Genomic DNA, 14660 nt, shown 5'->3' with positions numbered 1-14660 from the left:
TTCAGGTGTTTTTTTTAGTCCTGTTGGTAAATTTTTATGGCTTTTTTTTAAGGGTATGCAGTTTAAGACAATGGGCTACAGATTTTTTCATATTTGGTATTTGCTCAAGGCATACTTTCTGGTAAATCTCTGTAAAAACATTTGAAGTGTTTGGCTTGAAGGCTGAAAAATTATTTTCCTTTTTTTCTTTTTTTTAAGAAAAAAATGAATGGCTTTTTAAACTATTACAGTAAAAATGGCTTTGAAAGGACTAGACCTTGTTGAAAGAAATATCTGAATTTTTCCAGAGAAATTGGATGTAATTTGAGTAAAATTGCTTTGCAACTTGTGTATTGCACACTTTGTATAGATTATTCTCGGCAAAGAATCACAAATTTCTCATGAATTCTGTCATGTCCAAGTTCAGCCATGCAGGGTGCTATCAAAGTTACATAATGCCTTCTAACCAGCACAGGCAACTTTATATATTTTCTGGTTAAAGAAATGCCCTGACTCCACTCTGCACTAAAACTGCCTTTTAAATCAATCAGCTGTGGAGTTGTATGGCTTGATAACCTGATCTCTCCCCTGTTCTCCTGGGAACAGCTCTTAGAGGTTTTCCTGCACTGTAGAGTGAGAGCAGACAGTGTATCCCTGTCAGGCCATTGGGGTTCAGCCTGGAGGCACTAAATGCCCTGAGATAGCTGGTTGGAGCACTTGAATAATTCCCAAGCATTTCTAGAGACCCAGGATGTGGCGAGGTGGCTGTGGCTGTGTTCCAGCAGCTCTGGTGAAGAATGTCAATGTTCCAGTGGCACTTTTCCAAGTCACTCCTTTGTTAATAAATGTGGATATTCAATTGACAGCTTTTTGCAAGTCTTGTAGTCATCATCTGGACACTGAGGGCTTATTTTACTTTAATATTTGGAAGCTTTTTCATCCCAGCCCCACCTCCAGTATTACTTTTGTTTCAAATAAGCAGAAACTGTTAAACAGCTGACATGCTATGTTTTTGCAAATGCTTTAAATATATGATTGGGCATTAATGAAGTAAATGCAAATTATGCCTCTAGAGGGGAAACCCGGACTCTGACTTGCATCTGTAAAGGTGGAGTCATAGCTCACACGCTTGAACCCATTTAGAGCCTGGTACAATTTTTACAGCAGTAGGGATCTCCTTAGCATCTAGTGCTGATTTCATTTCTTTCATGTAGTGTTTGTGTTTGTGGCTGCAGACTGAGGGGAAGTCCTGAATGTGTTGCCAATATATTTGACAAATAGTGAAGTTTGCTTCTTTACATAAAAAGGGTATTATATTCTCCAGAAATTTAATGAGCCCTCAAAGAAGGTGCCTTAAAATAACATGTGAAGTAGTATGTTTTAATAAATTAGTTCTGTGGCTAATTCTTTTCTGTATAATAACATATTAACTTACAAAACTTCCCTTGTTGTAAACTAGGATTTTGCTGTTGAAATTATTAAATCTACCCATGACCACTGGAAATCATTGCTTCATAAAAAAGCTGATGGAGGTGCTATAAAGTGGTATGTATCCAGTCACATCTTTTGCTCTTCATATTGTGCTATACTGGTGCTATTCAGCAAGTTGTCCATTAACTGCTTAGATTTTTTAAAATTTGAGATAACAGGAATGTTCATGGGTTTGATTATTAATTGATAATTAAGCATGATTGACTAGTTGCACCTTGGTACTTACTTGGTACTTACTTACTAGTAAGTGTTCCCAGAAATATATTGATTACATAGATGTGACATTCAGTACTTCAGCTTTTGAGAAATAGTCCCGGAGTGTTTGTTCAGAATTGTTTGGGAGAATTTTGGTCTTCTTGTCACTGTTCATTCTGTTATTTTGGGGAATTGAGGTTCACGCAGTTTATTCTGTAGGATCTTAAACACTCATGACCGAACTCATTTTCAGTGTGAAAGGATATAGATTCGTAGGGAAACGTTTCTGCCAAGGATGTGGTCCCAGAGTTTGTCTGGAAATACTACAGATATCTGCTGCTTTATGTAGGAGAATTTTGGCCTGTTTTTCCTTCTTGTTAGATACGGCTGGTGGGTTGCTGAAGTAACCTGCTGTTCCTTCCATGATCTGCCTCTGAACCTTGCCATCCTGCAAGGCACAAGAGATGAGGTGTACTCGCATCGTCTCTGCCTGCCATCTAGGTGTTCCTCAGCTCCCTCAGGAAGTGCCAGTTTGATTCTGCTGACTTCCTGGGGGGATTTAGCTTCTTGACGTTGGTCCTCTGCACTGTACCCAAGCTAGCAGCCAGAAGCACTACGTGTGAGCACTGCTTGCATTAATATGGAATACACAGCCTAGACAACTCCTCAAACTCGAAAGAAACAACACCCTTCCACACACCTGGTCCTTCCAGCATTACTTAATGGTTCTCACTTCCTCATTTCTTGAAGATCCACATTTCTGAGCTCTATATGTGATGATGGGTTTTTTCCATAAGTACTTCATTGTGTGTAGGTCTTTTCTACTGATGAATAAAGCATGTTTTTAATTTTGTTTTCCAGCATGAATGTTCTGGTGAGTGGCAGCCCATTTTGTTGCAGTGAGGAGGATGCCCGATCAATTGTGCAGTCAGTAAGGATATTTACTTTTTTCCACCTCTTGTTTTATTTTAATGATTAATTGGAAAAGACTGTTCAGAGCTCCAAAACTGAAATAAAGCAGCTAAATTGAAATTGGTCCTTCCTTAAGCAAAAATTTAAGTTAAAGGAGGAGCAGAAAGGTTGGGGGGGAAATGTAAGCGTTGTGATATAAACCTTTCATTGCAATGGTCCAATTATGCTTTTTGGAAGGTTCATTACTGTTCTGGTGGAGTTTTTTGGTTTTGATTTTTCTCCTTCTGCAGTGCTGTTTCTTCTGATCCTGAATAGCAAGATGGACTGCTATTTGTATCTAGCCTGCTGTCTTCTCTGTCTCCCCTGTTGCCATGAGTTACCACCCAGTGCTAGAACTCCTTGACTAGCTGACTGTAGTCCCTAATCACTGAACAGATCCTTTGTTTGTCTACTTGCGTAATTAAATGCAGTGCTTTCAGAGAGGGAAAGCTTATTTGAATGCTTCTTAAAGAATGCCTGTCATACTCTGAAAATTACCATAAAATTAAAACGCGCAGGTTTCCTGTTCAGGCAAGAAAAATGTCCTGCAGGTTTGATGCTTTCATGTGCAGATGTTAGTGGAGGAAAACTTTTTCCATTTTAGAATACACTAGTTTGGATGCCAGAAATTAAGCAAGGTTACCAGAAATTACATGGAAAAATGTTCCCCCAAGTATTACTTTTTCTTTTCTAACATAGGCTGTGATTGAGCATGTGCTCATGACCACGAGGTATTTTGCATGTATGCATGGCTACCAGGGCACCAGTGTTTTGCCTCAACAGTCAAAGTATGCAGTAATTATGCAAGTTCAGGTGTCAAAGGACATGCCATCCACTGTCTGTGAAGTTAACATTCCAACAGCATTTCAAGTAGGAATGTGTTGTCCTGGATTCTGTTTTGTCACAAGCAAATAGGACTGTCATTTGCAAAGAAATGTTGGTTTAAGTCATAAAGATGTGTCAGACCAAACTTTTTCCTGTTCAAATACCTTGCTTTCAGCACTTCTTTAAAAGTATCTCTGTGTTGCATTTGTGAATGTTGATTATTGGGACTGTAAATTTTAAATGAAAGAACAACTCATTTTGGCATTCAAATATGTTTTTAGACATGTCAATCATAGATATAAGCAAGTATTTACCTCCTCTGTACTTTCAAATTTACAATAACTTTATGAGTCATTAATTGCAACTAAAGCTTCATGTCCACATGTATTTGAAGGGGGACAGATGTGCAAAGGAGTATTTCTTTTTGCACCCTCTGCTCTTGTACTTTGAGGCATGCAGGGTAAATAATTATTTAATTAGCAGTATGCCTTATTTTGTTTCTTAATAACAAATCTTTTTTTTTTTCCTATGGTTTTTGGAGAGGAGAGGAACTTAGTAAAATCAGTTCATAAAATAGATACCTTGTATCAAACTTTAATGCCTTTTTATTTGATATCTTCCCTTTTTATCAAATAGTATCACTTCCTGCCTTTTTTTGTGTCTCACATTCTTTTGAGTGGTAGTGTTTTTGTGAAGTTGTTTCTACATACTCTTTCCATCATTCTGTTTCAGTTCAGTCTAAGTATTTAGACTTAGACTAAGTATTTGAATTACGTCTCTGTAGGGTGCTGCCTCTTGGTGCTTTCCAGACAGAGAAAATATGCAATACTCTATTATAAATACTGTTCAGGCTGCATGCATTTGCTGATCTGCAATAATTAAAAAAAGTTAAATGGCCTTGAAATAGAAATCATGGACAGTTGAACTCTAAATATGAGCAAGGAGGTTGACTTGCACATTTTAAGAGGGTATCTTTTTGTCTCATACACTACACTGCATGCTTTAGTTGTCAGACATTCATCTCTTTCACACTGGAGTGAAAGTACGTGAGTGCTGGCTGCAGAATTTTAATGGCTGTGGTGATTTCAAATGAAAGCTGCCTGGATTTGCAGAGGGTTTTTTTGGGGGTTTTGTTGGTTTTAAAAATTTAAACTAAAAGCAGATACATTTTCTTCTAATTTATATACATCTGTTAGATCCTGGATAAAAACAAAATAATGAAATCTGAGGCAGAGATCTTGCATGCAAGTAAAGTGAGAAGCATATTTCAGCTACTGCAAAATTTCTGAGCTATTTCTGCAGTGAAAGCTGCTTCCCAACAATTCTTTTTCCAGCATCAGATTTCACTTGCAGCATTTTTGAGCAAGTGATTATTGCCTTAAATCACATATATTGAGTTCTCAAAAAAACCCAGAACAAAACAGAGAAACCCCAAAGAAGACACCAGAAGCCAAAAGGCAACACTCACTATTGGTATAGAACAGTTTTTGTGGTGAGCAAGAGAACTGTAACAGAACCAAATGGAAAACATTCAAATCCTTACCAAATACTTACCAAGTGTGCTCTAATCAGAATTTCCTATAGAGTTTGATTGGGTGATTCCCAAGGTAGTCCAGTTGTTCTCAGAATTATTTTACCTTTTGTTACTTTATAGATGAGGAACTAGAATGGCTTGTCTGGGTTGGGGAATTTCCATTCCGCTGAGTGAGTTTCTAGATGCTTGGCACTTGTACTGCCATCTGTATTGGGGGCAAACTAAGAATAATTCCACAGCAGATGAATTACCATGACCAGTCAATTCCAAAGAGATAGAAGATAATCTGTGCACGTAAGAGCACATACTGAACATTTAAACCAGCCAAACTTACACCAGACCCTTGCAACTACAAATCTAGATGAATTTTAACACTACAATGTGAAAATTGCCAGTGTTCTCTAGTCTCTGAAAGTTGTTTTTTCTGTGTCTCAGCTCCAATATATGTTGCACACTAAACCCAGGAGGAATAGAGCTTTGTAGATGAATGTGTTAGTGCTAAGAAACACTGTTTATTTCAGGCTTTTAAGTGCTGCCATCTGTAAAACTGACCAGAGGCACCAAGCCTTTGTTTAATATTAATCCTAAGAATTGCTTGCTCTGTGAAGAAGCTGCTGAGGACTTTGCAAATTGGAAAATCTTCAAGACAATCTATATATAGTTAGTAGAGCAGTGTTTCTCAGACTTATCACATAATTCTTTCCTTATAATACTGGAAAGTGAACAAGGAAGGCTTTGCTAGATGATGTCTTTTTTAATAAATGCAAAACAGTATTTTACAGGGAAAAATACTTTACTTTTCCTGATAATTTAAAAAAAATCTCAAAGGAAATTTGAATCTGTATATTTATTGATGTGTTTTGAATAATTCAGATCTAAGTAGGAAAGTTAGTTGACTGCCTTCTCCCTACACACTTTCTGTGAGGACATTTCCATTTGTAAAATGGAAATTTAGTAAAGGTAGAATTTTCTGTGCAGTGGCCAGTTGTGAAGCAAAAGGTTGGTGAGATTGTTAGTCTGGGATTTGTTTTTATTAATTAACTTATTTATTTGGTTTTTAAGTGGTGTTCCAGATGAAAGTGTTGTGTAGTGAAGAGATTCCTGGTTCAGTGGGATGAGATGGTGGGAAAGCACTGAGTCTTTATCTCAAGCTTTTTGAGCAGTTATCCCAGAAATGGCAGGCACCTGCTTATAAATGGTGACCTCCAGTTCTCCCTGCCTTATGAGATAAAGCGTGGATTTTGCTGGAAAGAGAGGGGATATTCTGGTGATATGACCTGGGTTATGTTTATCATACTAGTACCTCCTTTCAGACCAGTCACATAACCCCCCTGTCCAGGTAATTATCCTTTATTATTTTCATGGGCTTGGTTCTGCTCTTCAGTGTTTAGAGCCCTGTGCCTGCTCAGATGCAGGAAGGCTTTGACACACCAGAGCAGCTCAGCTGGAGTGCTGCTGTGCTAAGGAAGGGCAGTGGAAAGTTGTTACATCCTCATCATGAGGCAGAATGATTCCAGATGTGTTAAAAGTGTCTTTAATTTTGTCCTTTAAATTACAGGACAAGACAGGCTGTGCACTCCTATTATTGAATAGTGGTATATCCAGCTTTAAAATGCCAGACTTGAATTTTGAAACAAATAGTCAGTTTCCACTGAACTGAACTATTCTGTCAAAATGGAATTGTAAAAGAGTATCATCACACATTTATTTTAAGTTGTTTGCATGTTTTTAAGGTAAATTGTATGTGTATGTATTTATTCACATGCATATCTGACAGTGAAACTTGTACAGTAACTAGAAAGGCATTTTTACCCTTTAGATGTAAACAACAAATCCTGTTATTCTCCAATATGATACAGTCATCAAAAATCCCCTTTGCATTACGTAAGGTGTTAATCTATCACTCATTGTTCATGTGCTTGTTTGTCATTTATGAGCAATAAAGAAATTTGTACAGTGGGGGTGAGAAATCTGTAAGGTAGACTGTTGTCCTTTGGGGGCAACAGATAATTCTGGTTTTGTTAATATCTCTTGACTTGAGTGTTGAAATACCTTTGAATTTGGGTGCTCTCTCTGAAACATTAAGTAAATACTGAGATGTTGGTTTGGGGGTTTTTTTCCTACTTTTTTTTTTCCTCTTTTTTAGGCACCAGCATTTATGAATGGAGATTCTGTTTCCCCAGAAGGTACCTTTTTTCTCAGACATCATATGACTTCTCTTAATTGCTGGCTTTAAAAATTGACATGAAAATTTGTTGCAAAAAGGCAGTTTAGTGTATATGAAAATTATAATAGTTATATCCTGTCATATGGTATTTCTTGTCTCCTGTTAAATAGAACATGAACAGAAATTCATGGATGCTTTGTGGGAGACTACTTTTGAGTGAAAGTGTAGTCCACATAAAAAGATAAGAAGACAAAATTTTTCTCTTACTGATCATGCAAGGCAAATGCATGACATTTATCCTTTTTAAAGGAGATAGGTTGCTTTGCCTTAGTTTTTGTCATTCCTCACAGTAGCTAACTAATCAAATAAACAGTTCCTTTTCCTAAAATTGACATAACCATACATACTTTTCAAGTGTAAGTTCTAAAGACAAAATTTTATCCTTTCACTATTATGACTGTTTTTCATGTTAACAGAACATGTGTTTTTCTTTCAGAAATAAGAATGCATCCTACATTTTCAGTTTTAACTACTGTAAAAAAATATTTTTCTACTGGCAGGAACTATAGAGAAGACATATGTGCTTTTTGAAATGGAGGGAGTTACAGAAATACTAAGTTAAACTTAGTCATGAGCCAAGTGCCAAATTGTTGGAGAAGCAACATCTGTGTAGCCCATGTCATGGGAAAGCAAGTTGCATTCCATTTGTCTTTATATGGCATGCCAATAAATAGCATTTATTTACTAAAGTATTAGATCTCAGACCTCTGACAGACAACTGAACATCATCTGCCTGATCTATGAGGTTTTCCAGGGATGGTCACAACAGTGTTGTAACTTGTTGCACAATTGGGACAGCAAAACTGTTAGAATGAGCAGATACTATTTTGAGGCCATGTTTTCCACAGGGTGGAGTATAGAACTAGCACAGCAGTATTGCTATGGGAGGGTAGATAGCTGAAAAGGCAGCATGTTTTTCAGGTGCTTGTGTGTGACTTTGTATAGAACTAACGTCACTCTTGTAATTTTTTATTTTTTTTTTTTAGTTGATTCCTGGTACTTTTTTCCCAAGTGATCATCAAGATCTTCTGAAGGTGCATCATCAAATCTTAAAAATCATCCCTTACTTTGAAGATAGGAAAAAGCACTGATTGTTGGACTCCTGTTGAAACAACTTCTCAACTTGTATAAACCTTCTCTAATGTAAATAAACTCTGCCATTATAAAATGAATGTTTCCTTTCTATGTCTGTGTAGGGTGGAGCAGAGGGAAGAGGAGGGGCTTGCTTGCTTGTTTGTTTCTGAATCTCAGAACTGCTCTTATCCACTCATGAAGTGTAACAAATGAGATGAGAGATAAGTTGTCTTCAACCCTTTCCTCCAGATTTTGGAATAATTGAGCCATTGGTTGCATTGGGTGTTAATTTCTGTCTCAGGGCTTTTCTGGACCCCTGACTGTAATCTGTTTGAAGTCAACAGTAATCTTTATGTAAGAGGCTTAGGAGTTTACCATGTTCTTTGATAGGTGACTGTTTCCTGAGTTGCATTCACTTTTGTGCCCACTTGTCTCTGCAGACTTGATAGAGTTAGGAACCAAGCATGCTTGCTTTAAAAAAAAATACAACATTGCTCCAAGATTAATTCAACTAGGAAGGACTAATGCCATAACAATTGAAGTAAGGATGCACGTGTGTGCTCTGTTCTACATCCTGTTTTGATAACTTGTGTGTTTCATCACACAGGAAGGATTTTCCTTATGGAAAGCTTCTATTTTTAGAACTGTGTATGCTTTTGACAATTATTTGTTCAATGAGACAAGATTAATAAAATGTACGGAACTGAGCTTTGTGCTTTCATGGTACAAATACCTGCCATTTTTTCCTACTGCAGGATTATGTCTGGCCTGTCTATACCACAGTGTTCATTAAAGACAAAAAAGGCAGCTATTAAGTAGAAAGAGAGGAAATTATAATATAGACAGACAGCTTTATCCAGCTTGTTACCGAGACCAGAGATGAGCGTTGTCTGCTTTGTCCAATGACGGAAACAGAAGGTTAGCACTGCTGACAGACGGTGGAAATGGAAGACAAAGAACTGCAAAAGTTAGGCTGTGGCTTCCCAGAGAGGATTAACTTTTCCTTACAAAGAGTAAGTTTTTAGTAAGAAATGTTTCACCTTTGGGAATGTCTCTGATTTTAGGATACAATTTCCTGTCTTTAAACTCGTCTAGTGTATTGTTTAGTGTACAAGCACCAGTCACTTTGGATATTCCAGTCTGGCCCTCAGCATTTAGGAGGAGATTAAGTTCTCCCCTCTGAATAGAGTTTTTCATTTTTTATATACAAGGTTTAGGTGTGATAGGAGAAATGCAACATAAACCTCAGATACTGGGGACTACTTTTTTTTGTGTAGTCAAGAGACATGTTGCATACAACATACACTTAGAGCACTGATTTCCCATGCTTTATTTTGTACTTTAGAATTCTAAGTACATGCAGCATTATACCCCCATGTTTTCTTAAAAAGTATAAATGTTTCTTGAGTGCCTTGTGTTCACATGCAGCCTCTCAGGATGAGATTCCTCTGGTCAGAGGTGAGCTCTTGTAGCTCGCAGAACAGCTGTTGTATTTGCCCATATGGTAGTGCACCTAGGAGGCTTGCTGTTCTGTGAACTGTTTAAGGACGGCTGAACAATGAAAGGCACTGCCTAAAAATTATTTCCCCTCTACATAGTCACTGCTGTCCTTTTTCTTACCTTTTTTGTTTTTTGGACATAGAGTGAAAAGTTGTACCCATGTGAAACCAAATATTGATTACAAATGTACCCATGATGAACTGTCAAGGGTAGGCCATAAGTCACTTCATTTTTACTTTATGTAAATTTTTACAGTATTCTTTGATTTCTAAGTGTATGTGGTTATGAATCTCAGAACCAAAAATAAATTTCTAAATCAGATAAGGCTTTGTCCAGGGAAATAACAGTTAGTACTTGGGAATACTGAAAACTGAAGTGATCAGAGATGCCTAATACTACCATAAATTTGAAAATTTTCAAGTATTTCTTTCATATTGAATATATAAACAGATGACTGCCATAGCGAAAGTAGTTTGAAGGAAAGTGTTCATTCTCTGAAGATTTTTCCCAGGCAGGACATAAAGATGTGCTGTTAGACATACCCTTGGTGTGAGAATGCCATTGATCTGGGTTTCAAAAATTAAACATAATGGAGGAGCTGTAGAGAGATGAGACAGAGAAACTAGAATATATTTTTCAGATCCTAGAAAAAAATGTCTGAAATAAGCTTTTTTTTGTTTTCGCTTTTTTCACAGGCTAGGTCTTCTGTTTGTATTTATTTGTGTATATTGTTCTATTTAAAATTGTTTTCATTTTAGCAGGAAGGTAAGTGTAGCAGTGTCCACTTTTCAATAGTTTTTTGAAAGGGACTTTTTTTTATATCCGATGCTAATATCTTCTGGAAGTGAGGACATGAAGAGAAACATTTTTTTTTTCTCCAGGAGATAAATCCATCTTAACTGTATTTTTTTCTGTGTTGAATGTATAATACTCACATGTACATACTTTTTTCAAGATACATTGTCATCTTGACTTCCTTTTTGCAGAGAAAGGAGAAATGACTTTTTTTCTTCCCTTGCTGTTGTGACAGCGAGGGTTCTTTTTACTTACATAAATCATTAGCTGCTGCTCAAAATATTACCTTTCACTGGCATGGAGTTCACACATCAATCCCCCCAGCTGAAAGTGGGGTTTGAGTTTTACTTATGTGGAAATAATGTTCATTATTCTTTAAAGTGTGAAAATAAAAGGATGGTGAAAATAGGGTGCTATTGTCCCTGTCAGGATGTTATTTTCATGCTGTTAGTAATAATGGATATACTCTGAAAACCTCCGGAAGAATAGGAAGTCATTCTGAGGTATGTTTGGGAGAACTGTTCATAGATATTCTGCAAGGAGATGTTACGCCTTGCCATAATTTTTCTGTGTTAAACACTTGTGAGCTACAGCATAAAGCAGTCTTAAAGTAATTGAAGTATTTCATGCTTCCCTTTGCTTTTACTGGGACTGAATCTTTTTAATGGCTTGTAGTTCAGTTTTTCCAGTGAAAAGGCAGACCAGTGTTACATCAGGAGGGTGCAAAGAGTTTGTTTTTTCTGCCATAAGTGTAAGATGATTTCCTATCAGGTTTGAAAACCTGGGTTCCACTTCCTGTGGACAAGAGTTCTTGGATTTAGAGAACAAATACAAAATATGCTCACTGGAAGAGAACAGAAAGAATCTAAGAGGTTCAGGCAAGTAAAAATATTGAATAGGAGTGACTGAAATGCTTTAAAACATGCCTAAAAATAAGGGCAATACATAACAATGTTGACTTCATTCAACTGGAGAGGTCAATAGGATGTACTTGCCAAGGAAGGGGAATGTTTACCTACCACACAAAAGTTGTAATTGCATCCCTTAAGTGCTCAGAAATAGTTCTTTAATCTTTGGCCGCCTGAGTGGAAGAAGATAATGGAAAGCAGCAACTGTTGAATTGACTTCCTGGGAGTCTCTTGAGTTATGCAGATATGACCTGGGTGCTCAGCAGTGTTGACTGACTGATGCACCCACACAGTCTGATTTCTCACAGCTCACTGTTACTGCTGCGCTCTTCCTGGAGCTACAGATGGGATCTAGAGAATAGACCAAAAAAAGCCAAGCTCACTGCAGTAGATTATCACCTTGCAATTATTTGTCAGCTTTGGCTAATTAATTCTTCACTACTTGTAGGAGAAATTTTTAAATGTTCTCATGCTGTAGGCGGAATTGAAGTGGTGCTGCATGTTTTTTAAAAATCTTCATTCTAGATCTGCTAAGTTACAACTGAGTCTTGTCAGTGATTCAGTATGCTAAGTCAGTATGTAAAATTCTTGTTGATGATTAGCTCTACTAGCAAGGGTCAAAAAAGCATTTCTCTTAATAAGGGAAAATGCAGAAACCAGAAATAATTTCACTATACTATGCATGAAGAATATTCCTTACGTTCCAGAGTACTGCTGCTCTTTAGCTTTTTCCCTTAGAAAATCATCATAAAGTTTGTAGATTCTTTACAGATGTCACCAAGTTTAAGACTAACTCTCTTGTTCATTATCTTTGGAAGAAAAATACTTACATTACTCAGATGTTACAGCACATATGCAAATTTGTGTGTTGAGTTGTATACCTTGTGGTTTGCTTCTGTGTATGTAGTAATACTTGCCTGGAAACCAAGGGGTTTTTTTTCAGACCTGAAAATCTGGTTTTCTGTTCAGTGTTCAGTTCTAATAGATCACTGGATGGTCCTGGTAGGCTTCTCTTTTGGGTTGAAGAGAGTAAGTGTAGTCACTGAGATGGTTGCACTTTGTAGCTATTAGTCTTTTGCTCATTTATTGGTGTGTGTATATGAGGATAGGGATATTGGAATGTTATGCAGCTGCATAGTCTTCTATGTGATCTGCCTGCTGCTGTTATACCAACTAGAAGTTTGGGGATTCTCTTAAGCAGTTTGTATTTCACATTTTTAATTTGCTGAAGAGTAAATAAACATCTACCTGTAGTCAAATGCTTTATGTTGGAGTACAAAGAATTAAATTCTGCTTCTCCATAGTGGGCTTGGGCAGGCCAAGTCATCTTTATTCTACCTGTAAAATGGGTAGAAAAGTTTCTTTTATGAGTGGTCTGATTTTTAATGGAGACTTGCCCCAGCATTGAGAGGGGAGCTCCTTCCAGTGTCTCAGCAAACACAGGATTCATTCAGCTTTGTTTACAGTGAGCAGTGGGCTACGCTGACAGACTTTCTGCAGGATTTGACTGAAGATGCAGGCTTTGCTAGTCAGACTGATCTGCCCAAAGATTGTCTGATGGCATGAGTATCTCAAGAGTGAAAAGAGCATTAGTGAAAGTTCAAGGTGTAAATTAGCATCTTGTCCTTGCGAGTTCTTTGGGAGACTAGACTCAATTTTTAAGCAGGCCTTTAAGTTCCCTAGTGGGCCTATTCCTGTCTTTTTTTTATGGAGTTCAGAAATGCCAAATTCAAAGTATAACTCCTGACTACCTGGGAGTTTTGAGCATTTTAACTTTAAATCATAAGAGACCTGGGAACACAGCTGGTTTAAAAGTCAAAGCAAAACTATCCTGCTACTTAAAAATATATGGTGTAGTAAAAAATCAGATCTAACTGAGTGGAAACCTGCTTTCCTTGGAGAGCTGGGATGAGAGGGAAGGTACAGTCAGGTGAGGACAAAATTCCTCTGACAGCTGTTCACTGAAATTCACTTTTTGCCTCGTATTGCCTTGCTTTAACTAGATTCCTTGTATGTTATGATTTCAGAATCAAGAGCTTTCTAACTGACAAATCTCTCCCTCTCTTTTTGTTTCTATAAATAGGGATAGTATCTGTTTATGTTACAGTAATGTTGTGAACATTAGTGGCTTAAAAACCTTAAAGATCAAAGAAGTCTGATTACTAACAGATGTCTCTCTGACCCTCTAGGTTGGCAGCACAAAGCTTCTAAGTGTTCAGGTGTTTTGGGATCCTGTCAAAGAAAGTTTCTATTGCTATGTGTACGTAGAAGGGAAATCCTGCAAGAGAAAATAGTCAGTATAAGCGCTATTGTGAAATGTGTAGGAAAAGAGAGTTATAGCTAGTCATGCAACTGGGAGAACAAGAGGAGAGAACAAGGGGACTCCTGTGGGAAAGGAAATGGCATCTCCTGTTCCAATACAAGAAGAGATTGGAGATGTGTTTTGTGGACCAAAATGTCACTGGAACCTTTGTCCCTTATTTACAAGCCCTGTAAAGGTGTTCTTCCCCAATTACTAATCTGCTTTGTAAAGTCTGCTCTCAGATTCACTTAGCACTTTATCTTGTGCTGGAATGGTTCAAGATGCCTCCAACTGAAATGCAAATTAGTCTTAGATGTCTCTCTTCAATTCACACTTCTTGGAAGAAGTGACACAGTTCTTGAAAATACAGTGATATTTCTGTGACGTGCGGGCTCTTTGTTGCACACATAGTATAGCTAATCTGAATCATATCAATATCCTTATGGCCTGCCCGAAAGTGTGCTGTATGCAAGTTGCACAGCACGTGATATTTTTCACTGAATGTGTGATCTGGTGACCTCATGTAATCAGAGAAGGGAGAGAAATAGGGATGAGGAGTGGGATGGGGGATAAGTCCTTTTCCAAGAAGGGACCAAGCAAGCTGTAGCAGTTAGTGAACATATGCATGACAGCTCCTAAAACTTTAGGATTTTTTCCTTTTAACTTAAAAGCCTAATCTTTTTCTAAATATAATTTTATTAAAATAAGTTTAGAATAAATGGTTTCTTTATGATGATTAGTTGCATAATGAATAGATGTGGCTGACTCAGTCCCAGTTCTCTTTGGGTTTTGCTTTCTGAATTTTTTAAATTATACACTTTTCTATTTAAAAATGCCTATTTTTAAATTACTCAGTTCAAAACCATGTTGCACTGAAGT

The 14660-nt window shown here is 37.3% G+C and overlaps 1 protein-coding gene across 4 annotated transcripts in view; it reads left to right on the top strand.

Moving 5' to 3' along the window:
• PPA2 (inorganic pyrophosphatase 2) overlaps nt 1-8374 on the top strand; it is a 34942-nt gene extending 26568 nt beyond the window's left edge. For all 4 annotated transcript variants that reach the window (XM_056489392.1, XM_056489394.1, XM_056489395.1 and 1 more), the window contains 4 exons: nt 1439-1524; nt 2527-2596; nt 7122-7161; nt 8189-8374. In XM_056489392.1, the coding sequence (XP_056345367.1) occupies nt 1439-1524; nt 2527-2596; nt 7122-7161; nt 8189-8217 (225 nt within the window). In that variant the 3' untranslated portion in view covers nt 8218-8374. The remainder of the gene's footprint in view (nt 1-1438; nt 1525-2526; nt 2597-7121; nt 7162-8188) is intronic.
• The last annotated feature ends 6286 nt before the right edge of the window (nt 8375-14660 follow it).

This window comes from Oenanthe melanoleuca, chromosome 4 (genome assembly GCF_029582105.1).
Source record: "Oenanthe melanoleuca isolate GR-GAL-2019-014 chromosome 4, OMel1.0, whole genome shotgun sequence".
Taxonomy (NCBI): Eukaryota; Metazoa; Chordata; class Aves; order Passeriformes; family Muscicapidae; genus Oenanthe; species Oenanthe melanoleuca.
Note: the sequence above shows the minus strand (reverse complement) of the source record. Positions and strands in the feature narration are given on the sequence as shown.